General features: G+C 41.7%; 1 protein-coding gene across 3 annotated transcripts in view; it reads right to left on the bottom strand.

Annotated features, from left to right (window-relative positions):
• The window catches only part of si:ch211-266g18.6 (synaptotagmin-like protein 2), a 60061-nt gene extending 43081 nt beyond the window's left edge, over window positions 1–16980 (bottom strand). The window contains exons 1-7 of one of the 3 annotated variants that reach the window (XM_021584357.3): window positions 16710–16980; window positions 8367–8607; window positions 3322–3467; window positions 3009–3102; window positions 2081–2126; window positions 1948–1990; window positions 316–1851 (exon numbers count right to left, since the gene is read on the bottom strand). In XM_021584357.3, the coding sequence (XP_021440032.3) occupies window positions 316–1851; window positions 1948–1990; window positions 2081–2126; window positions 3009–3102; window positions 3322–3467; window positions 8367–8497 (1996 nt within the window). In that variant the 5' untranslated portion in view covers window positions 8498–8607; window positions 16710–16980. Of the gene's footprint in view, window positions 1–315; window positions 1852–1947; window positions 1991–2080; window positions 2127–3008; window positions 3103–3321; window positions 3468–8366; window positions 8818–16709 lie in introns of those variants that run through there. The other 2 variants (XM_036962781.2, XR_016491869.1) reach the window with 2 other exon arrangements.
• Between the last annotated feature and the right edge of the window lie 10900 nt (window positions 16981–27880).

Raw genomic sequence — 27880 nt, 5'->3', positions numbered from 1 at the left:
ATATATATTTTTTTATAAGTCAAAGGTGTGTCATGACACTCCTCAAATGTCATGTATTGCAAACGAGGAAACACTGTAAAGTAATTTCATTCTGAGCCTCCTTTCTAACAATGTAGTCACTTAAGAGTTGACCTTCAATAGCAAGCACAAACACAGTTATGAAGGCAAAAGATTTGAAATCACGAGATCAGGATTTAATTTTATCATGTTAGTTCGGCTAACAAAAGCATCGTAACATGTTGTGGCATGTGAAACTGAAAAATTACAGAGAGCTCCATACCAATGTTTAAACTGCAAAACAGAGAGACCTCTTACCTTCAGTGTCATCTGTCACTCGGGATTCAGAGGAATTGACCACTATTGTGGGAATGAGACATTTTCCAGTCTTCTGATTCACTTTTTGAAAGTCTACATTTGAAGACAGCTTAGACTCCAAAGTATTCCTTTCCTTAAATATATCTACCTCCTCTCCATCTAAAGTAACAAATGTCTGCCCATCCACTGCTTTACTTAGAGATTCAGTAGACTTCTTTACATCCATCTGTTCTTGTTTATTTTCTTCATCAAAATCTCCTGGAGAAACCCTATGGTTCATCTTTGTTACATGTTTCATGCCACCAACAATTGCAGTCTGTGAGAGAGAATCATTTCTAAACTTTGACACTTCCTTCTCTTTGTCCTCACCAGTGTCCTCCTTTGATGTATGGAGATTGCTAGAAATGATGACTTCATCTTGAACATGAACAGCAAATGGTAGCGATTCCTCTGAACAAACTAGGTCCTTCTTGGGTCTGGCCTCTTTGAAGATAGATGATTCATCAACAGGAACATGTTTGTCTATGGTGAGTATGTCCTGTGGTCCCTCTTGGAGCAAGTACTGGGGTTTCTCTACACATTTGAATGACTCAATGGTAGGCAAAGGGTCATTTCTCTGGAGAGAGTATGTATCCTCAAATGATAGCATTTCACTGTGGTTTTGGTCTGTTTGAAGTTCTTGGCTCTCTGTTGAAACATCTTGGTTTAGCCTAACATATTCCAGCCCCAGCATATCTTCATATTCAAGCTGAAATTGCTCCTTCTCATACTTGACCTCTGAAGATTGCATGCTACGAGGCCCCTCACGTTCTGAAACTACATCATCAGGTCTCCTGTTGTTGAACTTATCTTCTGATTGGGTCAGAGTGCCACTAGGTGGAGTCCCTGCGGTATTTGTCTTTCCATGGGTAAAGTTGACCTCTTTTGGCTTTGGCTTTATGTGGCTGCTCTGTGTCGAGATCTCAAAAGACGGAGTAGTGAGAGACTCATGCCCTGAATGCTCAACATCAAAACCAATGGTGCTATCCTCTGACCTATTATGTGTGTCAACCCTAGGCAATATCACTATTGTTTTAGTTGTTCCTATGGCCATCTCTGTGTCTTTTGGCTCGGCCTCTATGACGCTACTTTTGAACTCTGGTTGTGTCCATACATAGGGGTCTACATACATTACAGAGCTGTTCTTCTCTGGATCATCCTTTATCTCAGGGGGAAACACCAGCTTACTGCTAGACTTCAGATTCACAATAGTGTCCAGGGATTTGGTTGTTGGTTTGGTTTGAGGGTCGGGACTAGATACGTTGATAGGACCGAGCTGCGACTCAAGAACGACATTGGCAATATAAGCAGATTCTGTCTTGTTTTCTTGTCCAGGTTTCCTGTCTGGTGATTGGTGGACAGTGTCAGTTGTGCTAGAGTATGGCATCTCTTGATTTTGAGATGTAAATGGGTTGGTACATTTTTCCTCACTAGCAGGCCCCTCATGAGACCTGTAGAGTGGATGTTTCCATTCAGGAACATCAACAGTGGTGTTGTCTGTAACAAATGAAAAGTTCAAGTTTAGTTTACGGTTGGCCTGTCGGGATAGGGTTCGGTGGATCCTTCCACAGCTGCTAAATATTTCATACTCACCAGTATCCACAGTGCTTTCCTCATTGCTAAGTTCCTGGTTAGCCTGAGGATCACAACTGTGTTATTATGTATCAACTCTTTGATTAAAGTGAAAGAAAGTTTTGTCTCAAATAATAATGCAATAAAAAAATACCTTTTCACGAAAAGATAGGCTGAGGAAACTTGTGTCTGGTGTCTGGCTATGTGTGGAAAAGAGAGATTGTAAGGAGTTGTACTCAAACATTAAGAATATAAGTACTTCATGTGCATATGCAGTACTTCAAATGAAAGTTGTAGAACTCTTTAAAAAAAAAGTGTATATTTGGCTAAATTAAAATGTTTGAATGACAAATAGGTATTTCTTCAATATCAGTTTTCAAAGCTTCATGCAATTGTTGAAAAGCCAAGTGATTTATTTAGTGAGTTGCATGCATAGATAGAGTAATAGAATTGCGTGCACCAATACAGTAATTCCTTGCTTTCTAAGCTAAAACAAATCATTGAGTAAAATAAATCTAATGGCCATCAGCTATTTGCGTTGACACACCCCCCCCCCCCCCTCTTGTTTTTACAATGCTGCTACTCGCTATTATCTATAACAGTCCCTTTACCCCTACCTACATGTACAAATTACCTCGACTAGCCTGCACATTTACTCGGTACCGGTACCCCCTGTATATAGCCTCTTTATTGTTATTATATTTTGTTACTTTTTACTTTAGTTTGTTTAATAAATATTTTCTTAACTCTATTTTCTTAAAACTGCTGTTGGTTAAGGGCATGTAAGTAAGGATTTCACCTGTTGTATTCGGCGCATGTGACAACTATAATTTGATTTGAAAACACCTTGCAGTAACAGTAAAAGTTATTCTCTGGCATAGCCATGAAGCATAATTATGTAATACCAGCACAGAAGTCTTCTGAAGCATTTATTGCCAGAAGTTTGCTCTTGTAACACATCTCTCTTCTATTAGGAGATAGCAATTCACTGTTCAATGCTTAAGCCTCTGCAATGTGTATGTTTGTATTCCCTGTGTGACCAGAAATCTAGATATTGTAGGCTACTCTTAGAATAAACTTACATCTCAGAAGCCTTGGTTTGAGGGTCCTTATTCTCCTTTTCTCCTTCTTTGTTTTCTGTTTGTCCGACATCGCTGAAAGTGCTAGTCCTAAAGGCTAAGAAGCAGACAATGATCACTCAGATTATTTATCTTCGGTCAGCCCATCCCTCTGTATGAATAATATAACTAGTCTTTATCCTTCTCTCTGAGGAGTGACAGAGGGAGATGACTGACAAAAGGAGTTAAAGTCAGAATATGGAAAATATGAATTATTCTTTCATTGATTGAGTGTAATTATTTAACTGATTAAAGGTAATCGGTACGAAATCTATACCTGTTGGCTTCTTTCTTCTCATTGAAGACCTGAGAACTTCTGTCACGTCTGACTGTCGTCCATAGCGACGAGTCCGGAGCTCTTCAAACCACTCCCCGGTCATAACTTTGAGCTTTTTAGGGTCAGGAATGGAGATTTGCAGACGACTGCCACCAATAGACAATAAAGCAGATGGAAAAGTAGTAAATGAAAAGCCTGATTATTTTAGTAAATATTTCAACAAAAATGTTGGTCTCTATTAACATGAATCTACTGCAATGTAAATCTTGTCAAATATGTAGATGTTTCATATGTTCAAATCAGCTCTTAAATTTGGGCTGAAGGGCTAAATATAACAGATGAACAGTACTAATTTCAAGTAATCTATACTGAACAAAAATATAAAACACAAGATCCAACAATTTGAACAATTTTACTAAGTTACAGTTCATATAAGGAAATCAGTCAATTGAAATAAATTCTTTAGGTCCTAATCTACGGTTTTCCCATGACTGGGCATGGGCACAGCAATGGGTGGGCCTGGGAGGGCATAGGCCCATCCACTGGGGAGCCAGGCTCAGCCAATCAGAATTTGTTTTTCCACCACAAAAGGGCTTTATTACAGACAGAAATACTCCTCAGTTTCATCAGCTGTCCGGGTGGCTGGTCTCAGATGATCCCGCAGGTGAAGAAACTGGATGTGGAAGTCCTGGGCTGGTGTGGTTACACTTGGTCTACGGTTGTGAGGCCTGTTAGACGTTCTGACAAATTATCTAAAACGACGTTGGAGGCTTACGGTAGAGAAAATAACTACATTATCTGGCATAAACTCTGGTTGACATTCCTTCAGTCAGCATTGCTATTTGCATGCTCACTCAAAACTTGAGACTTCTGTGGCATTGTGTTATGTGACAAAACTGGCCTCTTATTGTCCTCAGCACAAGGCGCACCTGTGTAATGATCGTGCTGTTTAATCAGCTTCTTGATATGCCTGTCAGGTGGATGATTATCTTGGCAAAGGATAAATGCTCAGTAAGAGGGAGGTAAACAAATGTGTGAGTATGGAACAGATCTGCACCTTATTTCAGCTGATGAAACATGGGACCAACACTACATCTTGCGTTTTTATTTTTGTTAAGTATAATTCCAAATATGTATATAACTGCATAGAGATACACTATACAGTGCATTCGGAAATTATTCAAACCCCTTGACTTTCTCCACATTTTGTTACGTTACAACTTTATTCTAAAATGGATTAAGAAACTATATAATTCTCATCAATCTACACACAATACTCCATAATGATGAAGCAAACACAGCTTTTTCATTTTTTTTTGCATATAAAAAAGCTTTATAAACAGAAACACATTATTTACATAAGCATTCAGACCCATTTGGTAGCATTGCCTTTAAATTGTTTAACTTGGGTCAAACTTTTCAGAAAGCCTTCCCACAATAAGATGGGTGAATTTTGGCTCATTCCTCCTGACAGAGCTGATGTAACCGAGTCAGGTTTGTAGGCCTCCTTGCTCAAACACACTTTTTCAGTTCTGCCCACAAATGTTCTATAGGATTGAGGTCAGGGCTTTGTGATGGCTACTCCAATACCTTGACTTTGTTGTCCTAAAGCCATCTTTCCACAACTTTGGAAGTATGCTTGGGGTCATTGTTCATTTGGAAGACCGATTTGCAACCAAGATTTAACTTCCTGACTGATGTCTTGAGATGTTGCTTCAATATATCCACATAAATTTCCTTTCCTCATGATGCTATGTATTTTGTGAAGTGCACCAGTCCCTCCTGCAGCAAAGCACCCCAACAACATGATGCTGTCAGCCCCGTGCTTCACGGTTTGGGTGTTGTTCTTCGGCTTGCAAGCATCCCCCCCTTTTCCTCCAAACATAAATGGTGGTCATTATGGCAAAACAGTTCTATTTTTGCTTCATCAGACCAGAGGACATTTTTCCAAAAAGTACGATCTTTGTCACCATGTGCAGTTGCAAACCGTAGTCTGGCTTTTTTTATGGCGGTTTTGGAGCAGTGGCTTCTTCCAGGCTGAGCAGACTCTCAGGGTATGTCGATATAGGACTCGTTTTACTGTGGATATAGATACTTTTGTTTCCTCCAGCATCTTCACAAGGTCGTTTGCTGTGGTTCTGAGATCGATTTGCACTTCTCGCACCAAAGTATGTTCATCTCTAGGAGACAGCACGCGTCTCCTTCCTGAGCGGTATGATTATACTTGCATACTATTGTTTGTACAGATGAAAGTGGTACCTTAAGGCGTTTGGAAATTGCTCCCAAGGATGAACCAGACTTGGAGGTCTACAATCTTTCATCTGAGGTCCTGGCTGATTTCTTTAGATTTTCCCATGATGTCAAGCAAAGAGGCACGGAGTTTGAAGGTAGGTCTTGAAATACATCCACAGGTAAACCTCCAATTAACTAAAATGATGTCAATTAGCCTATCAGAAGCTTCTAAAGCCATGACATCATTTTCTGGAATTGTCCAAGCTGTTTAAAGGCACAGTCAATTTAGTGTATGTAAACTTCTGACCCACTGGAATTGTGGTACAGTGAATTATAAATGAAATAATCTGTCTGTAAACAATTGTTGGAAAAATAAATTGTGTCATGCACAAAGTAGATGTCCTAACCGACTTGCCAAAACTATAGCTTGTTAACAAGAAATTTGTGGAGTAGTTGAAACGAGTTTTAATGACTCCTACATAAGTGTATGTAAACTTCCGACTTCAACTGTAAGGTCCCACAGTTGACAGTGCATGTTTGCACAAAAACCAAGCCATGAGGTCGAAGGAATTGTCCGTAGAGCTCCGAGTCAGGATTGTGCCGAGGCACAGATTTTGGGAAGGGTACCAAAACAATTATGCAGCATTGAAGGTCCACAAGCACACATTGGCCTCCATTATTCTTAAATGGAAGAAGATTGGAACCATCAAGACTCTTGCTAGAGCTGGCCGCCAGGCCAAACTGGGCAATCGGGGGAAAAAGGGCCTTGGTCAGGGACGTGAACAAGAACCCGATGGTCACTCTGACAGAGCTCCAAAGTTCCTCTGTGGAGATGAGAGAACCTTCCAGAAGGACAAACATCTCTGCAATACAGCACCAATCAGGCATGTATGGTAGAGAGGCAAGATGGAAAGCCACTCCACAGTAAAAGTCACAAGACAGCCTGCTTCTAGTTTGCCAAAATGCACCTAAAGAACTCTAAGACCATGAAAATCAAGATTGGACCCTTTGGTCTGAATGCCAAGCGTGACGTCTGGAGGACCTGGTACCATCCCTACAATGAAGCATGGTGGTGGCAGCATCATGCTGTGGGGATGTTTTTCCATCGACAGGGACTGGGAGACTAGTCAGGATTAAGGGAAAGATGAACGGAGCAAAGTTCAGAGAGATCCTTGATGAAAACCTGTTCCAGAGCACCCAGGACCCCCAGACTGGTGCGAAGGTTCACCTTCCAACTGGATAAACACCCTCAGCACACAGCCAAGACAACAGAGGAGTTTTGGGACAAGTCTCTGAATGTCCTTGAATAGCCCAGCCAGAGCCCAGACTTGAACCCTGGAGAGACCTGAAAGAGCTTGAGAGGATCTGCAGACAAAAATGGGAGAAACTCCCCAAATACAGGTGGGCCAAGCTTGTAGAGTCATACCCAATAATTCTCTAGGCTGTAATTTCTGCCAAATCTGCTTCAACAAGTACTGAGTAAAGGGTCTGAATACTTATGTAAATGTGATATCAGTTTTTATATTTTTAATACATTTGCAAAAAAAATTATATATATATTTTGCTTTGTCATGACGGGGTATTGTGTGTAGATTGAGATGGGGGAAAAACTGTTTAATACATTTTAGAATAAGGCTGTAAGGTAACAAAATGTGGAAAAAGTAAATGGGTCTGAATGCTTCCCGATTCGGCTATTTCAGCCACACCCGTAGCTGACAGGTGTATAAAATCGAACACACAGCCATGTAATTTCCATAGACAAACATTGGCAGTGGAATGTCTCATACTGAAGAGCTCAGTGACTTTCAGCGTGGCATCATAGGATGCCATCTTTCCAACAAGTCAGTACGTCAAATATCTGCCCTGCTAGAGCTGCCCTGGTCAACTGTAAATGCTGTTATTGTGAAGTGGAAACGTCTAAGAGCAACAACGGCTCAGCCACAAAGTGGTTGGACACACAAGCTCACAGAATAGAACGGTCAAGTGCTGAAGTGCATAACGCGTAAAAATTGTCTGTTCTCGGTTGCAACACTCACTGAAGAGAATTGGAATGGGAATTTCATTGTACTTCCTCAAATGACTGGAATTGAAAGGGAATTGACCCCAACTCTGCTATGTAGCCTAGGCCTATGCTGTATTTATATTTGAATGCATACTTCCTCAGGATGCAACATCATCACCAGAACTGTTCGTCGGGAGCTTCATGACATGGGTTTCCATGGCAGAGCAGCCTAAGATCCCCATGCGCAATGCCAAGAGTCAGCTGGAGTGATCTAAAGCTTACCGCCATTGGACTCTGGAGCACTGGAAACACGTTCTCTGGAGTGATGAATTGCGCTTAACCATCTGGAAGTCCGACCGACTAATCTGGGTTTGGAGGATGCCAGGAGAACACTACCTGGTCTGGGGCTGTTTTTCATAGTTCGGGCTAGGCCCCTTAGTTCCAGTGAAGGGAAATGTTATAGCTACAGCATACAATGACGATTCTGTGCTTCCAACTTTGTGGAAACAGTTTAGCGAAAGCCCTTTCCTGCTTCAGCATGACAATGCCCCCGTGGACAAAGCGAGGTCCATACAGAAATGGTTTGTCGAGATACAGTAGATGTGGAAGAACTTGACTGGCCTGCACAGAGCCCTGACTTCAACCCCATCAAACACCTTTGGAATGCCGACTGTGAGCCAGGCCTAATCACCGAACATCAGTGCCCGAGCACAACATTAACTATCATGAAATAGGGAATGTTCACTCTCAGCATGTATTCGAACCAACAATATCAAGACATTTATTGCTACCAAGGCCAAAAATGAATTACCGTATGCGTCCAGTCTCTCGCTTCCTGAGGTTGTCATCTCGCTGAAGCACCTGTCGGATTGCCAATTCCTCATCTGTGGACAGATGACTCAGGTCCAGAAACTCCAATAAATCCTTTGTGGACTTCATCATGACATGAAGTTTATGTCAGTTTAACACTTCCAAAAAAAGCTGTAATTCCAAAAGAGTCCCAAAGATACAAATGAGGAGAAAAATGAGTTTTGTTTTCAGTCTTCACACACCTGTGAATGTAAATAAAAAAGGGTGCCAAACCGGTTAATCTAGGTTGGGGTAAGAGGAAAAACACATTGACTGATGAAAGGTGAAAGTATGATATATATTCTTTACATGTCCCAAAAAATGCTCAATTTAAAACAGCTAATCTAATGAGGGGACATGCAGCCACTGAGTTCCAACACACATACCAAAGTGTTTGGCCGAACTGGCAAGGAATGATGTAATAATGTAAACAGTGAAAGGTCCTTTGTCAATAAGAGTTGTGTTAATGATTTACAGTGCAAAGCCATTGTCCAGGGAGAAATGCTGTGGGCACTAGGGGCACAGATGTTTTGTCAATAATATCAAGATTTTAGAATCTAAGGAGAAGTAAAAAATGAATTACTTATCCAGTCTGTTTCCCAGCGTAATGAAAGCTATGGGCAACTTTGTATCAAGGCTTCACTAATGAACAATTTCAGCAACCTTCTCCATTAACAATGAGAAGGGTTTAGCCTTGTTGCAGAGTGAACACCCTTAACTAATGCTTGGGTAAATCATTGTCATTGCTTTAGGAAAACCCAACCACAAGGCATAGTGGAATTGTTTACAGACAGACACACCTCATTCTTGTGGAAACATACAAGTCATGTGTTCTGACACACCCTATCAAACTGAAACCTGATATATTGACTTTTTTCTAAGGAGGGACAATTTATTTATTTATGATCATCCCATAGTGAGCTATACACTGAGTATACAAAACATTAGGAACACCTGCTCTTTCCATGCCATAAACTGACCAGGTGAATCTAGGTGAAAGCTATAATTCCTTATTGATGTCATCTGTTAAATCCATTTCAATCAGTGTAGATAGGGGAGGAGACAGGTCAAAAAATGATTTTTAAGCCTTGAGACAATTGAGACATGGATCGTGTAGGTGTGCCATTCAGAGGGTAAAATGGCAAGACAAAAGATTTCAGTGCCTTTCAAAAACTGCAAAGCTGCAGCTTTTTTTAATGCGCAACAGTTTTGTGTGTATCAAGAATGGTCCTTTCGACACCTTGTAGTCCATGGTCTGACGAATTGAGGCTGTTCTGAGGGCAAAACGGGGTGCAACTCAATATAAACGTGTTCCGAATGTTTTGTAAACTCAGTGTATTTATAGGCCTAGATAGTTTCAAGAAAATAAATTGTATTTTCTTTTCTTATTTCCTTGTCTATCAATTAGCTTTTGAAAATACAGTATCTGTGCAGGTATGACATTGAGAAGATATGATACCTGTATGTAAGTTGAAGTCAGAAGTTTACATACACCTTAGCCAACTACAATTAGATTCAGTTTTTCACAAATCCAACATTTAAATCATTGTAAAAGCTAGGATCACCAATTTATTTTAAGAATGTGAAATGTCAGAATAATAGTAGAGAGAATGATTTCTCAGCTTTTATTTCTTTCATCACATTCCCAGTGGGTCAGAAGTTTACGTACACTCAATTAGTATTTGGTAGCATTGCCTTTAAATTGTTTAACTTAAGTCAAGCGTTTCAGGTAGCCTTCCACAAGCTTCCCACAATAAGTTGGGTGAATTTTGGCCCATTCCTCCTGACAGAGCTGGTGTAACTGAGTCAGGTTTGTAGGCCTCCTTGCTCGCACACACTTAAGTTCTGCCCATACATTTTCTATAGGATTGAGGTCAGGGCTTTGTGATGGCCACTCCAATACCTTGACTTTGTTGTCCTTAAGCCATTTTGCTACAACTTTAGAAGTATGCTTGGGGTCATTGTCTATTTGGAAGACCCATTTGCAACCAAGCATTAACTTCCTGACTGATGTCTTGAGATGTTGCTTCAATATATCCACATAATTGCCCTTCCTCATGATGGTATATATTTTGTGAAATGCACCAGTCCCTCCTGCAGCAAAGCACCCCCACAGCATGTTGCTGCCACCCCGTGCTTCACAGGTTGGGATGGTGTTCTTCGGCTTGCAAGCATCCCGCTTTTTCCTCCAAACAAAATGGTCATTATGGCCAAACAGTTATATTTTTATTTCATCAGACCAGAGGACATTTCTCCATAAAGTACGATCTTTGTGCAGTTGCAAACCGTAGTCTTTTTTTCCCTTGCTGAGCGGCCTTACAGGTTATGTCGATATAGGACTCATTTTACTGTGGATATAGATACTTTTGTACCTGTTTCCTCCAGCATCTTCACAAGGTCCTTTGCTGTTTTTCTGGGATTGATTTGCACTTTTCCTACCAAAGTACATTCATCTCTAGGAGACAGAACGCATCTCCTTCCTGAGTGGTATGACGGCTGCATGGTCACATGGTGTTTATACTTGCGTACTATTGTTTGTACAGATGAATGTGGTACCTTCAGGCGTTTGGAAATTGTTCACAAGGATGAACCTGACGTGTGGAGGTCTACAATTTTTTTTCTGAGGTCTTGGCAGATTTCTTTTGATTTTCCCATGGATGTCCAGCAAAGAGGCAACGAGTTTGAAGGTAGGCCTTCAAATACGTCCACAGGTACCTTCAATTGACTCAAATGATGTCAATTAGCCTTAAACTTCTGACCCACTGGAATTGTGACACAGTGAATTATAAGTGAAATAATCTGTCTGCAAACAATTGTTGGAAAAATTACTTGTGTCATGCACAAAGTAGATGTCCTAAATAACTTTCCAAAACTATAGTTTGTTAACAAGAAATGTGTGGAGTGGTTGAAAAACAAGTTTTAATGACTCCAGCCTAAGTGTATGCAAACTTCCGACTTCAACTGTATTCTTTACATCAACATATGAATCACTTTAAAACGTATTGTATGATATTTTATACACTATATTAGACCCAGCCTTTGGAACTTTGGTTTTCCTAGATATGGCTCTTATAGTGTGATCACTACATACTTTGGATTTGGATACTGCTTGAAAGCAAATATGCAGCATTAGTAAAGATGTGATCAATACATGTTGATGATTTAATTATTGTGCTGTTTGTAACTACCCTGGTAGGTTGACTGACAACCTGATCCAGGTTGCAGGCACTGGTTACACGTTAAAGTTTTTTCCTGAATGGGCAGCTTGATGATAGTCAGTCAATATTTAAATGACCCAGAAAATATACTTCTCTGTTCATATCACATATTATCCAGATACGGACTGTTAGCACTTGGTGGTCTATAGCAGCTTCCCACAAGAATGGGCTTCAGGTGAGGCAGGTGAACCTGTAAGCCATATTACTTCAACATTAGATTGTCTCTAGCTTTTCAGGGAAGTGGTTCTGAATATAGACCGCAACACCTCCTCCGTTGGCATTTCTGTCTTTTTGGTATATGTTATAACCATGTATTGCTACCACTGTATCAAAAGTATTGTCTTAGTGAGTTTCAGAGATAGTCAAAATATGAATGTCATCTGTTACAAGCAAGTTATTGACTTCATGGACCTCGTTTTAGGCTACATATGTTAATATGGGCTATTTTTAGCACTTTTCTGGGTTGCTTAATTGTTTTTAATGCTTTACTGGGAAGCTTATCAGAGGTACACTTTATGCAGCTCACCCTGCACTAAGTGGTCTCCCTACTATTTCACACCGCCTCAGTGCAAACAGTGTAACTCTGGTTTATAGGCTCATGATTACTGCTTACAATAGCTGTAGGATAAACAGCTGTATTTGGTGCATTTAGGGGTACAAACATTAAATTACTTACATTGTGTTTGCCAATGCCCCTAAGATCATGTACATTTGATGCAGCATTATGACGACTCATTGTCACAGTGGTAGGGATTAACTGAGCTGGTCTCGGATCATTTACCAGTCATTGTTTTAACGCAGCCTTGAAATGTGTGGACAGAGTCCAGGAACCAAAATTATTTGGATGGACTCATTCCTCTAGAGTATCTTCTGTTTCCAGAAGGTGTTAAAGTTATCAATAAGTGACTCCAGCAGAGCTACAGTTGTCTTTTAGCCAGATGTGTAATGCCAGCCGTGGGGTATGCATGGGTGAGCTGTGTGCTAGTAGTTTAAAAACAGACACCTCAGTGCATTCAGCATGTCAACACTTCTTACAAAAACAAAGTGATGAAGTGAATCTCTCCTCCACTTTGAGCCAGGAGAGATTGACACGTATATTATTGTTAGCTCTCCGTGTACATTTAAGGGCTAGCCGTGCTGCCCTGTTCTGAGCCAATTGTAATTTTCCCAAGTCCCTCTTTGAGGCACCTGAGCACACGACTGAACAGTAGTCCAGGTGAGACAAAACTAGGGCCTGTAGGACCTGCCTTGTTGATACTTTTGTTAAGGCAGAGCAACACTTTATTATGGACAGAAAACTCCCTCTCTTAGCTACATTGTATCAATATGTTTTGACCATGACAGTTTACAATCCAGAGAGATGGGTTGTGTGCACGTGTGGTTTGCTTATCGGAGTATGTAGTACAGTAATATAATAGATTATGGCTGTTAAATGCAAGAGATCATGGGGCAGATGTGAATTATCCACATTTACACACCCTAATGATACAGCTAGTCACATAGTAGGACAATTTAAGATTAAAAGCTTTTAAGGGACACAACAACATTGTTTAGTTTGTAGATGGTAGTTTACCCTAACCACTGATTCAAGGTCAGTTTTCTTCTTTTAGAAGTGACATCACTTCTTGGATTGGGAGATCTGATTCTAGTGAAGTGCTTACAAGAAATACACACCTCTGATTATTACATCCAACCTGGGATTTGAATTTACAATGTTAGGGTCACCAGACCAAAGTCTTAACCACTATAACATACAACCACCTCTCGACATAACTTACGTTCCTTGCTAATATAAACTCACACTGAAGATTTGACAGGCTAGCTGGGCACAGGGCAGAGAGCAGGGGGGAAGGGGAGCAGAGCATCAGGGTTGAGCCTTGGGACAACTGTTTGACAAGCTGTCGGGAATGTTGGCTTAACGGGAGAAGGAATCAGTTACAGGGCAGCGGTCGCTAGCTAAGGTGCCATTGTGGGGCAGAATTAGTTTCAGTCATTCAGGAAGCCTATGGCTCCTCACTAAAGGTGCTGTTCCCGAGAGTTGAGGGAACATGGGATGTACCAAAAATGAAGAATTCAGGAGGGGTTTCTTTTGGGTTTCTATTATAATTAAGGTCCTTGAGTTTGGTTTCATTATTATTAGTGTCTTGCATCTTTATACGAGATTTCTAGACTAGTTGATCAATTGAGTAAAGCATTTTACTGCTGGGCTGGAACAAAAGCTTGCACACCAATGTTGCTCTCCAGGACAAGGACTGTACTAAAGGAGTCCAGTAGCACCCCATGTCTTAATATGTTCCCACAAGTGTCCAAATTATTTTAAAGTGATTCCTTCTTGTCTTGTTTCTTTGCTTCATGATGGCTAATCTGAAAACTCTTGAACGATGTGAAATAAATAAAGTTGCAGTGGTAATATTGATATGATAATGATACAGAATGTAATGACAATAATATGGTGGATGACTATGTAGCTTTTTCACCGATCCACAGTCATTAAGTAAAGGAGATGAGGAAAGGTGGATCCAGTCCACTCCACTCTATTTCTGCACTCCCTGCCCTTTCCTCCTCTCTCTCCCCATTCATAAAGTCTCCATGACTAATAGCTGGCGCTAATTACCTCAAAGAACTCAGCGGAGTGTGTAAGTGGTAGTGAAAATCTATGTTGGACAGGGAGTTGTGTGTGCATTGTTGTGCATGCGTGTGTGGCAATGTGTGTGTCAGAGTATTTATGTACACATTTTTCTGTGTGTCAAGTATTTAGTGTATTTGTGTGTCTGTGTGTGCTCGGTTATGTGGCACAGAGTTGGGAGGATGAAGGTACATTTTTGACCAAAGACATGATGGGTATGATACTGTTGGTTGCCATGGTGAAAAGATCACAATTACAGGACACATCTGCAACCTCAGACACGGAAAGCCAAGACTCTTCCTTCAAACCCAAGCTAAACCGGGACAAAAAAATAACCCGATTCTATATTTTTTTACATTAAGGTACACTGTATAAAAATGAAGGTAACAGTTTAGGTTATTAGCCCATAATAAACCACAGGCAGTGGCGACCCGTCATTCAGGGCAAGTGGAGCAGATCCCCACCTGTTGTGCGCCCCCCCCCCCCCCAAAAAAAACATGTTATTTTGGCATTCATAGGTGTCACATATCAGTTTGCAAACAATATCAAAATAAATCATTGTGTTAATAAAGCCACATACAAAACCATTTTTGCTTTCTTGAGTAAGGCAGCTCCAAAATGCAGGTGTTTCAGTCTAGCTCAGTGCTTTCTGTGGTGGTAGGGCAGCCAGCAGAAACCGCGTAGCGTATGGGTTGGTAATATTCTTTGCCGTGAATGGCTCAGTGTTCTGTCACTCATGGGGACACTACCTCATTTCAAAATCTAAGGGTAGAGCTGGAAAATTCAAGCCCCTTTAGGTGCTGCCATAGAGTTGCATTAGAAGTGCCCATCCAAGAAGGCTCAAGGTCATTGGCCACAGATAAAATGAAGTCACATCACATTATATCTACAGTAGCTTTGATTGGACTGATCAAGGACATCATACTTCAAAAAATCTTATCTAGCAGGCTAACAGTCATCATCATGAATCAAGTCGACAATCTACTGGCAAATCCTTTTCAAACCTTGTCATATGAAAATACATTGAGATACATATTTCTAATATTTCAGCAGTAGGCAAGTCAAAGGCTGCGTATGTGTGGATATCTGGAAGTTAGCCAATGTTTTGACGGTGTCAAATTCACATATGACTCCCGACATTATACCTAGAGCGGACATCACCATTGGCTGCATGGAGTCGCATTAAGATATATCCCACGCAGCATTGTTTACAAGTTCAAACACTGAGATGTAATCTACACCTCAATTAGGATGATAGAAATCCTCATTATTTTGTTGAATGATTTTAAAATTGAGCATTATTATTTTTAGATGACAACGATCACAAGAGCTGCTGCCCCCTCTGACACCACCAAAACATCAGTTATGTGAGTGTCGGCTATCGCCGGTTAATGCTTGATCTGATTGAATCTAGGCCTTCGACTTATAAAATAAACATATCAAAATGCACAAATGTTGTACATTCAAAATACACAAAAATGCACTCGCGTGAGAGCAGTCCCTCGCAGATATACTTAAACCCCTTAACATTTGAATTTCTGTTTTTTATTTTGGATAAAAGTAGAGACTCAGAGCTACAAAACGGTATGTAATACACTCTCTTTAAGGGTTGATCCAACTGTTCTGAACTAACTTGCCAGCTACTTCAAGACGAGCGAGAGAGTGAGAGAACAACTCACTGAACATTACTCGCAGTAGCAGAGCTGGTTAGGCTGTTACAGTATGTTATCCAGAGCTTTGGTGATTGCAACTGTGCTGTCAGATTGTCCGTTTGTAAATTCAGAGCGCACACTGGACGCACTGGCCAATAAGTAGGGCTGTTCCGAAAGCTGTGACTTCACACCGACGTCAAGCACCCAAACTAACTGGCTAACATTGGCTAGCTACTTCCAGACACATAATGAGAGAACACCCTGACCATTTTACTTGCCCTAGCAGAGCTGGTTAGGCTTTTTTCATGTTATCCATAGCGTTGGTGACTAACTGTGCTGATGGCAACAATGAATTACGCTTTGTTGCCAACGTTTACTCAACGGGCTTTGAGCGTTCAAAATTGAATCAGTTATTCTGCGCTCTGGCACACTAAGACGAGAGTCTTGTAAGAAATGTAGCTAGATAGGTAAACAATGAATCCCAACGCATAACATAGCGTCAGTAAGAGAGCCAGCCAGATAACGTTAGCTAGCTAACAGTACACTTGAAATGAAAAGTTAAGACATGCAGCTAGCTAGCTAAACAATGGACCATAATCCCAACTCATAACATTACTACCCTGCATGAATCTGCAGGTAGCTAACCAACCAGGTTCTATGGCTATAACTAGTCAAGCAAATATGTCTGAGATACGAAGAATAAGATCATGCACATAGCTAGCTAACATTACCAGTACACTTGAAATTAAACCACTGTCAAAATTAGAAATGTGTAATATCTGAAAATGTAGCTAGCTAGACTATCTTACCTGGATACATCATGGTTGGACGGTCTCCTGTCTGATGCCATGCACAACGTAATTAGACTGGTGTTTTCTCCATCTCCTTAGCTATCATACTCAAATTCCACTTTCAAAACTTGGTCCTGCAGAAAGTGGAGAACATACGCATATTAGCTAGCGAGCAAGTCAGCTAATGTTAACTAGCTAATAGTACACTTTAACTTGTCATTAGGCTTATGCACATTTACTACACGATACATAAAAAAAGCCACGTTTGACACGATTACCTAGAAATACTGACCAGCTCCAATAGACAGACGCATGCTATATGGCAGACCAATCCCAACTCATCTCTCGTCATGTCCAGCCCACTCATTATCTCAGCCAATCATGGCTAGCGGGAAGGTTGCTGACCTTCTGTGGTTAAACCAACTAGGCTCATAATTTAACAATTTTATTCATATTTACAGATGGCATAAAACTTTGATAAAAAAAGCACATGAAAGTTTACATGTTCGAGAAGGCATTCCTGACAAAAAACTGATTTTTATAAATGTTTAAACAGCTCTCCTGTGAAGTCGTGACTTGCAACATACGCCTAGTTTCCTGAATCGGGTCACATATCCTGAGGGAGACATGTGAGCAGATTCATGGAGGGCAAAAGCCTGGGATTCCCCCATGAAACCAGGCTACAGATCAGAGTGGAGCATGCCCATTCAAAAAAATGTAGAATTAAGAACAGCTATAGCCCTTGGTTCACTCCAGACTTGATTGCCCTTGACTAGCACAAAAACAACCTGTGGCGTAATGCATTAGCATCGAATGCCCCCGCGATATGCAACCTTTCAAGGAAGTTAGGAACCAATATACACAGGCAGTTAAGAAAGCAAAGGCTAGCTTTTTCAAACAAATTTGCATCCTGTAGCAAAAACTCCAAAAAGTTTTGTGACACTGTAAAGTCCATGGAGAATAAGAGCACCTCCTCCCAGCTGCCCACTGCACTGAGGCTAGGAAACACTGTCACCACCAATGAATCTACTATAATTAAGAATTTCAATAAACATTTTTCTACGGCTGGCCATGCTTTCCACCTGGCTACCCCCTACCCCGGCCAACAGCTCTGAACCCCTCGCAGCAACAGCAACTTGCCCCCCCCTCGCTTCTCCTTCACCCAACTCTAGATAGCTGATGTTCTGAAAGAGGTGCAAAATCTGGACCCCTACAAATCAGCTGGGCTAGACAATCTGGACCCTCTCTTTCTAAAAAGATCCTCTGCAATTGTTGCAACCCCTATTACTAGCCTGTTCAACCTCTTTCGTATCGTCTGAGATCCCTAAAATTTGGAAAGCTGCCACGGTCATCTCCCTTCTCAAAGGGGGAGACACTCTAGACCTACAGCAGGGCAAAAAAGTATTTAGTCAGCCACTAATTGTGCAAGTTCTCCCACTTAAAAAGATGAGAGAGGCCTGTAATTTTCATCATAGGTATATGACAGACAAAATGAGAAAAAAGAAAATCCAGAAAATCACATTGTAAATCAAATCAAATCAAATTGTATTTGTCACATACACATGGTTAGCAGATGTTAATGCGAGTGTAGCGAAATGCTTGTGCTTCTAGTTCCGACAATGCAGTAATAACCAACAAGTAATCTAGCTAACAATTCCAAAACTACTACCTTATAGACACAAGTGTAAGGGGATAAAGAATATGTACATAAAGATATATGAGTGAGTGATGGTACAGAGCGGCATAGGCAAGATACAGTAGATGGTATTGAGTGCAGTATATACATTTGAGATGATTATGTAAACGAAGTGGCATAGTTAAAGTGGTTAGTGATACATGTATTACATAAAGATGCAGTAGATGATATAGAGTACAGTATATACGTATACATATGACATGAATAATGTAGGGTATGTAAACATTATATTAGGTAGCATTGTTTAAAGTGGCTAGTGATATATTTTACATCATTTCGCATCAATTCCCATTATTAAAGTGGCTGGAGTTGAGTCAGTGTGTTGGCAGCAGCCACTCAATGTTAGTGGTGGCTGTTTAACAGTCGGATGGCCTTGAGATAGAAGCTGTTTTTCAGTCTCTCGGTCCCAGCTTTGATGCACCTGTACTGACCTCGCCTTCTGGATGATAGCGGGATGAACAGGCAGTGGCTCGGGTGGTTGTTGTCCTTGATGATCTTTATGGCCTTCCTGTGACATCGGGTGGTGTAGGTGTCCTGGAGGGCAGGTAGTTTGCCCCCGGTGATGCGTTGTGCAGACCTCACTACCCTCTGGAGAGCCTTACGGTTGTGGGCGGAGCAGTTGCCGTACCAGGCGGTGACTTTCAACTCCCTCCAAAGATTTTCTATGGGGTTGAGATCTGGAGACTGGCTAGGTCACTCCAGGACCTTGAAATGCTTCTTACGAAGCCACTTCTTCGTTGCCCGGGCGGTGTGTTTGGGATCATTGTCATGCTGAAAGACCCAGTCACGTTTCATCTTCAATGCCCTTGCTGATGGAAGGAGGTTTTCACTCAAAATCTCACGATACATGGTCCCATTCATTCTTTCCTTTACACGGATCAGTCGTCCTGGTCCCTTTGCAGAAAAACAGCCCCAAAGCATGATGTTTCCACCCCCATGTTTCACAGTAGGTATGTTGTTCTTTGGATGCAACTCAGCATTCTTTGTCCTCCAAACACAAGGAGTTGAGTTTTTACCAAAAAGTTCTATTTTGGTTTCATCTGTCCATATGACATTCTCCCAATCTTCTTCTGGATCATCCAAATGCTCTCTAGCAAACTTCAGACGGGCCTGGACATGTACTGGCACTGCAGGATTTGAGTCCCTGGCGGCGTAGTGTGTTACTGATGGTAGGCTTTGTTACTTTGGTCCCAGCTCTCTGCAGGTCATTCACTAGGTCCCCCCGTGTGGTTCTGGGATTTTTGCTCACCGTTCTTGTGATAATTTTGACCCCACGGGGTGAGATCTTGCGTGGAGCCCCAGATCGAGGGAGATTATCAGTGGTCTTGTATGTCTTCCATTTTCTAATAATTGCTCCCACAGTTGATTTCTTCAAACCAAGCTGCTTACCTATTGCAGATTCAGTCTTCCCAGCCTGGTGCAGGTCTACAATTTTGTTTCTGGTGTCTTTTGACAGCTCTTTGATCTTGGCCATAGTGGAGTTTGGAGTGTGACTGTGAGGTTGTGGACAGGTGTTTTTTATACTGATAACAAGTTCAAACAGGTGCCATTAATACAGGTAACGAGTGGAGGACAGAGGAGCCTCTTAAAAAAGAAGTTACAGGTCTGTGAGAGCCAGAAATCTTGCTTGTTTGTAGGTGACCAAATTCTTATTTTCCACCATAATTTGCAAATAAATTCATTAAAAATCCTACAATGTGATTTTCTGGATTTTTTTCTTCTCATTTTGTCTGTCATAGTTGAAGTTTACCTATGATGAAAATTACAGGCCTCATCTTTTTAAGTGGGAGAACTTGCACAATTGGTGGCTGACTAAATACTTTTTTTGCCCCACTGTATATCTATCCTTCCCTGCATTTCTAAAGTCTTCGAAAGCCAAGTTAACAAAACAGATAACCGACCATTTCGAATCCCACCATACCTTCTCCGCTATGCAATCTGGTTTCCGAGCTGGTCATGGGTGCACCTCAGCCACGCTCAAGGTCCTAAACGATATCATAACCACCATTGATAAAAGACAGTACTGTGCAGCAGTCTTCATCGACCTGGCCAAGGCTTTCGACTGTCAATCACAGCATTCTTATCGGCAGACTCAACAGCCTTGGGTTCTCTAATGACTGCCTCGCCTGGTTCACCAACTACTTCTCAGACAGAGTTCAGTGTGTCAAATCGGAGGGTCTGTTGTCCGGACCGCTGGCAGTCTCTATGGGGGTGCCACAGGGTTCAATTCTCGGGCCGACTCTCCTCTCTGTATACATCAATGATGTCGCTCTTGCTGCTGGTGATTCTCTGATCCACCTCTACGCATATGACACAATTCTGTATACTTCTGGCCCTTCGTTGGACACTGTGTTAACTAACCTCCAGACGAGCTTCAATGCCATACAACACTCCTTCCATGGCCTCCAACTGCTCTTCAACGCTAGTAAAACTTAACGCATGCTTTTCAACCGTTTGCTGCCCGCACCCGCCCGCCCGATTAGCATCACTACTCTGGACGGTTCTGAATATATGGACTACAAATACCTAGGTGTCTGGTTAGACTGTAAACTCTCCTTCCAGACGAACATTAAGCATCTCCAATCCAAAATTAAATCTAGAATCGGCTTCCTATTTTGCCACAAAGCCTCCTTCACTCATGCTGCTAAACATATCCTAGTAAAACTGACTATCCTACTGATCCTTGACTTTGGTGATGTCATTTACAAAATAGCCTCCAACACTCCAACATGTAGTCCATCACAGTGCCATCCGTTTTGTCACCAAAGCCCCATATACTACTCACCACTGCGATCTGTATGCTCTCGTTGGCTGGCCCTCGCTTCATATTCGTCGCCAAACCCACTGGCTCCAGGTCATCTATAAGTCTTTGATAGGTAAAGCCCCGCCTTATCTCAGCTCATTTGTCACCATAACAACACCCACCCGTAGCATGCACCTCAGCAGGTATATTTCACTGATCATCCCCAAAGCCAACTCCTACTTTGGCCACCTTTCCTTCCAGTTCTCTGTTGCTAATGACTGGAACGAATTGCAAAAATCACTTTAGCTGAGGACTCACAGTTGAAGTTGGAAGTTTACATACACTTAGGTTGCCGTCATTAAAACTTGTTTTTCAATCACTCCACAAACTTCTTGTTAACAAACTATAGTTTTGGCAAGTCGTTTAGGACATCTACTTTGTGCATGACACAAGTAATGTTTCAAACAATTGTTAGACAGATTATTTCACTTATATTTCACTGTATCACAATTTCAGTGGGTCAGTAGTTTAGATACACTAAGTTGACTGTGCCTTTAAACAGCTTGGAAAATTCCAGAAAATTACATCATGGCTTTAGAAGCTTCTGATAGGCTAATTGACATCATTTGAGTCAATTGGAGGTATACCTGTGGATGTGTTTCAAGGCCTACCTTCAAACTCAGTGGCTCTTTGCTTGACATCATGGGAAAAGCAAAAGAAATCAGCCAAGATGTGGAGATTGTGGAGATCTCCACAAGTCTGGTTCGTCCTTGGGAGCAATTTCCAAACGCCCAAACGTTCACCTGTACAAACAATAGTACGCAAGTATAAACACCATGGGACCACGCAGCCGTCATACCACTGCTGTGCTGTCTCCTAGAGATGAACGTACTTCGGTGCAAAAAGTGCTGGAGGAAACAGGTACAAAAGTATCTATAGCGACAGTAAAATAAGTCCTATATCGACACAAGGCCGCTCAGCATGAAAGAAGCCAAAACCGCCATTAAAAAAAGCCAGACTACGGTTTACAACTGCACATGGAAATGTCCTCTGGTCTGATGAAACAAAAATAGAACTGTTTGGCCATAATGACCATCATAATGATAGAGGATAAAGGGGGAGGGTTACAAGTCGAAGAACACCATCCCAACCATGATGCACGGGGGTGTCAGCATCATGTTGTGTGGGTGCTTTGCTGCAGGAGGGACTGGTGCACTTCTCAAAATAGATGGCTTCATGAGGAAGGGCAATTATGTGGATATATTGAAGCAACATCTCAAGACATCAGTCAAAGTTAAAGATGGGATGCTAATGTATCTTCCAAATGGACAATGACCCCAAGCATACTTCCAAAGTTGTGGCAAAATGGCTTAAGAACAACAAAGTCAAGGTATTGGAGTGACCATCACAAAGCCCTGACCTCAATCCCATAGAAAATTTGTGGGCAGAACTGAAAAAGTGTGTGCGAGCAAGGAGGCCTACAAACCTGACTCAGTTACACCAGCTCTGTCAGGGAGAATGGGCGAAAAATTCACCCAACTTATTGTGGTAAGCTTGTGGAAGGCTACCCGGAACGTTTGACCCAAATTAAACAATTTAAAAGGCAATTCTACCAAATACTAATTGAGTGCATGTAAACTTCTGACACACTGGGAATGTGATGAAATAAATAAAAATCACTCTACTATTATTCTGCCATTTCATATTCTTAAAATAAAGTGGGGATCCTAACTGACCTAAAACAGGGATTTTTTTACTAGGATTAAATGTCAGGAATTGTGAAAAACTGAGTTTAAATGTATTTGGCTAAGGTGTATGTAAACATCCGACATCAACTGTATATCTCCCTCACTGACTTTAAGAATCAGCTGTCAGAGCAGCTTACCGATCACTGCACCTGTACATCTGTAAGTAACCCACCCAACTACCCCATCCCCATATTGTTATTTATTTTTGCCCTTTTTCACCCCAGTATCTCTACTTGCACATCATCATCTGCACATCTATCACTCCAGGGGTTAATGCTAAATTGTAATTATTTCACCACTATGGACTATTTATTGCCTTACCTCCCTAATCTTACTACATTTGCACAGACTGTATATAGATTTTTCTATAGTGTTATTGACTGTACGTTTGTTAATCCATGTGTAAATCTGTGTTGTTTTTGTCACACTGCTTTGCTTCATCTTGGCCAGGTTTCAGCTGTAAATGAGAACTTGTTCTCAACTGGCCTACCTGGTTAAATAAAGGTGAAATAAAAATAAATCAGTACGGATATGGATCCCCAAGGAAACGATCAAAGCCCACCTGCCACCTGAGTTCAAGGACTATCCAGACACCCAGGTAGTGATCAACTGCACTGAACTCCGCAGCCAGACACCATCTTCACTACTACTGCAGTGTGATGTGTATTATTCCTACAAGTCACACTTTACCTTTAAGAGCATGTTGGGAATGTTACCACATGGAGCAGTCACTCGTGTCGTCGTTGTATTCTGGATCTGTGAGTGACAAGGTGATCTTCAAGCAGTCTTGAATTATTTCCTTACTCATCCCTGACATGGCCATTATGGTGGATAAGGGCTTTCTCGTAGATGACATTGTTCCAAGCAAGGTCCACCGGCCAGCCTTTCTGTCAAGACGCACACAGATACCAGCGCATGAGGTTAGGGAGACCCAATCCATTGCCAGGCTGAGTGTGCCACTCTGTCACTCTGGATGTGTCACTCTGGATGAACTGCAGAGATCTACAGCTGAGGTGGGCGACTCTGTCCATAGGACAACAATCAGTCGTATATTGCACAAATCTGGCCTTTATGGAAGAGTGGCAAGAAGAAAGCCATTTCTTAAAGATATCCATAAAAAGTGTTGTTTAAAGTTTGCCACAAGCTACCAGGGAGACACACCAAACATGTGGAAGAAGGTGCTCTGGTCAGATGAAACCAAAATTGAACTTTTTGGCAACAATGCAAAACATGTTTGGCGTAAAAGCAACACAGCTGAACACACCATCCCCACTGTCAAACATGGTGGTGGCAGCATCATGGTTTGGGCCTGCTTTTCTTCAGCAGGGACAGGGAAGATGGTTAAAATTGATGGGAAGATGGATGGAGCCAAATACAGGACCATTCTGGAAGAAAACCTGATGGAGTCTGCAAAAGACCTGAGACTGGGAAGGAGATTTGTCTTCCCAACAAGACAATGATCCAAAACATAAAGCAAAATCTACAATGGAATGGTTCAAAAATAAACATTTCCAGGTGTTAGAATGGCCAAGTCAAAGTCCAGACCTGAATCCAATCGAGAATCTGTGGAAAGAACTGAAAACTGCTGTTCACAAATGCTCTCCATCCAACCTCACTGAGCTCGAGCTGTTTTGCATCTCTCGATGTGCAAAACTGATAGAGACATACCCCAAGCGACTTACAGCTGTAATCGCAGCAAAAGGTGGCGCTACAAAGTATTAACTTAAGGGGGCTGAATAATTTTGCACGCCCAATTTTTCAGTTTTTGATTTGTTAAAAAAGTTTGAAATATCCAATAAATGTCGTTCCACTTCGTGATTGTGTCCCACTTGTTGTTGATTCTTCACAAAAAAAATACAGTTTTATATCTTTATGTTTGAAGCCTGAAATGTGGCAAAAGGTCGCAAAGTTCAAGGGGGCCGAATACTTTCGCAAGGCACTGTATATCCTTTCAACTAGGATGTCCTCCTGTGCACAGATGACAGTCACACCAGCTACAACCTGTGAGAAAGATTTGACCTTGCACCTGCCAATAGTAAGCATGAGATCTCTTCAACTTCAGCTCTCCAATTATGTATCTTCAGGTAAGGGCAGTCAACATAACTTGGTAAATTTGGGGACTTGACCTCTAAGATTCCAAAGAGTGGTCTCACACTGGGATCAAATATGATGCCATCTGGAGAGGATCCTAACCACGGGGCATCTGAGTGCACTACGAAGCCTCACAGAAAGAAGTTAACATTATTCAGTGTGCAGTACTCCTATACAGCCAGTGGCTCCATGGGTAGCTCCCTCTTCATCTCCGTGGTCTGAATACCAGATCCCTTTAACATCCGCTAAGATAGGCAGTCAGCTGAGGTCTCTCCCCGGACATGGAAAACCTCAGAAACGACAGGATGTTATTCTCATTTTCCTGAGCTGATGCAATTCTGGGCTGCTGCTCTGCTCCGTTGTAGCAACCTCGACTTTGTGTGACATATCATAAGTTATCTCTAATGCCTTGACGTGGAACTGCTCCTGATGGCTAAGGACATGAGCACACTGAGAAGCCTGTAGCATGTAGCCATCTAATGGAAGTATTGGTGGAGAAGGGGCTATCTTCACAATTTCACAGGTATTTGGCTGTGGAAGTTTATAGGACATCACACTGCCAGTGCAAGCTGAACCTCCAACTCACCTCATTCCATCAGCACACGAGTTAGTAGGTTTACATAACTCTATCCCATACACCAGACCTGGCTTCACACCCTAATTAACAAGGATTTACTGTTACATAGGCTGAATACTTTTCAGGTGCATTTTTTATGGATATTGATAGACTCACAAGTATTATTGGCTTGTGCCAACGCTGTTCTGTGTCTGTGCAGCAGGAATGTTTAGTTGAGAGTAGTGCGCTGTCTGGTAAAGAAGGGCCACCGGATGAATGCACAGAGCACTTCCTGCAGCACAGGAGCAGTGGCTCTGGACCACTATCACTGGTACGGAGTGCTTTAACACCATCTTTGAAGATACGTGTGATGAAAGACTGAAGTGAGAAACAAGAATGATGCGGCCCATAAATAACAAACATAGTAGTCTTCTTAACTAGGGGCTCATTTAACTATACAGGAATGCGTCAACATATCTTTACTAAATAACCTGTTAAATGGGCAATTCTAAATTGGGATTGGGACCCATCATTAATATCTAATGATAAGATTAAAAGTTGACACTGTCTCCAACACATTTTGACCATGATGACAGTGTCCCACAGGATATATTAAACAAGGTCCCTAGTAGCTATCTATAACCTTAGCTTACTCTCATGCTGTGTGGTTTTTCACTCTTCCTCAAGGACCTGTGACAGGCAGACCTCACGGTGATCTCCCGTCAAAGTATTCTTGTTAGATACTGTGTAGAAGACATGAATAACCATTATTTTTAGCTAGCAAATATATCTAGCAGGCATAATTTTTAAGCAAGCTAACGAAAATACACACATTCCGGTAGATTCTGCCAACTTTACATCATTTTATAAAGTAACTAGCTAGCTACAGTTACTAGTTAAATTAGCTATCTAGCTAATATGATTGTAGCTAGCTATATCGGTCACTGACTTGGTACAGACCTTCATAGTTGTCTATATAGCTTCATATATACACATCTTGAACCTGAGGCTGATTTACCAATTCGATGTACATCATTAATATTGAGGCAATTCCTGACGACACCTAGTAATAAAATGTGACAGTGGTAGTAATGCTATATTGTCGATAACAACTAGACTGACTTCAGTTCTATAGTATGCGCCACTGGAAATTGCCTCACCGGTAGGAAGTGTGCTTATAACGTTCAGTCATGGAATAAGGGCTATTGCAGTAGAGAAATCATTTTTCAACTAATGCATTTACAGTGCCTTCGGAAAGTATTCAGACCCCTTGACTTTTCCCACATTGTTACGTCACAGCCTTATTCTGAAATAGATTAAATAAAATCTACACACTATACCCTATAATGACAAAACGAAAACAGTTTTTTAGAAAAACCTTATTTACATAAGTATTCAGACCCTTTGCTTATGAGACTCGATATTGAGCTCAGATGCATCCTGTTTCCATTGATCATCCTTGAGATGTTTCTACAACTTGATTGGCAGTAACCTGTGGTAAATACAATTGATTGGACATGTTTTGGAAAAGCACACACCTGTCTATATAAGATCCCACAGTTGACAGTGCATGTCAGAGCAAAAACCAAGCAATGAGGTCAGAGGAATTGTGTATGCAGCATTGAAGGTCTCCAAGAACATGGCCTCCATCATTCTTAAATGGAAGTTTGGAACCACCAAGACTCTTCCTAGAGGTGACCGCCTGGACAAACTTAGCAATCAGAGGAGAAGGGCCTTGGTCAGGAAGGTGACCAAGAACCCGATGGTCACTCTGACAGAGCTCCTCTGTGAAGATGGGAGAACCTTCCAGAAGGGCAACCATCTCTGTAGCACTCCACCAATCAGGCCTTTATGGTAAAGTGGTCAGATGGAAGCCACTCCTCTGTAAAAGGCACATAATAGCCCGCTTTTACCTAAAGTCTCTCAAACCATGGGAAACAAGATTGAACTCTTTGGCCTGAATGCCAAGCGTCACGTCTGGAGGAAACCTGGCACCATCCCTACAGGGAAGTATGGTGGTGGCAGCATCATGCTGTGGGGATGTTTTTCAGCGGCAGGGACTGGGAGACTAGTCAGGACCGAGGCAAAGACGAACGGAGCAAAGTACAGAGAGAGATACTTGATGAAATCCTGCTCCAGAGCACTCAGGGCCCCAGACAGGGGAAAAGGTTCAAACTTCCAACAGGACAACGACCCTCAGCACACAGACAAGACAACGCAGGTGTGGCTTCGGGACAAGTCTCAATGTCCTTGAGTGGCCCAGCCAAAGCCCGGACTTGAGCCCAACCTAACATCTCTGAAGAGACCTGAAAATAGCTTTGCAGAAATACTCCCCATCCAACCTGACAAGGCTTG

This window comes from Oncorhynchus mykiss, chromosome 25, assembly GCF_057628025.1.
Source record: "Oncorhynchus mykiss isolate SJ-2025 chromosome 25, ASM5762802v1, whole genome shotgun sequence".
NCBI lineage: Eukaryota > Metazoa > Chordata > Actinopteri > Salmoniformes > Salmonidae > Oncorhynchus > Oncorhynchus mykiss.
The sequence above is the reverse complement of the archived record's forward strand: the minus strand, read 5'-3'. Positions and strand labels throughout refer to the sequence as shown.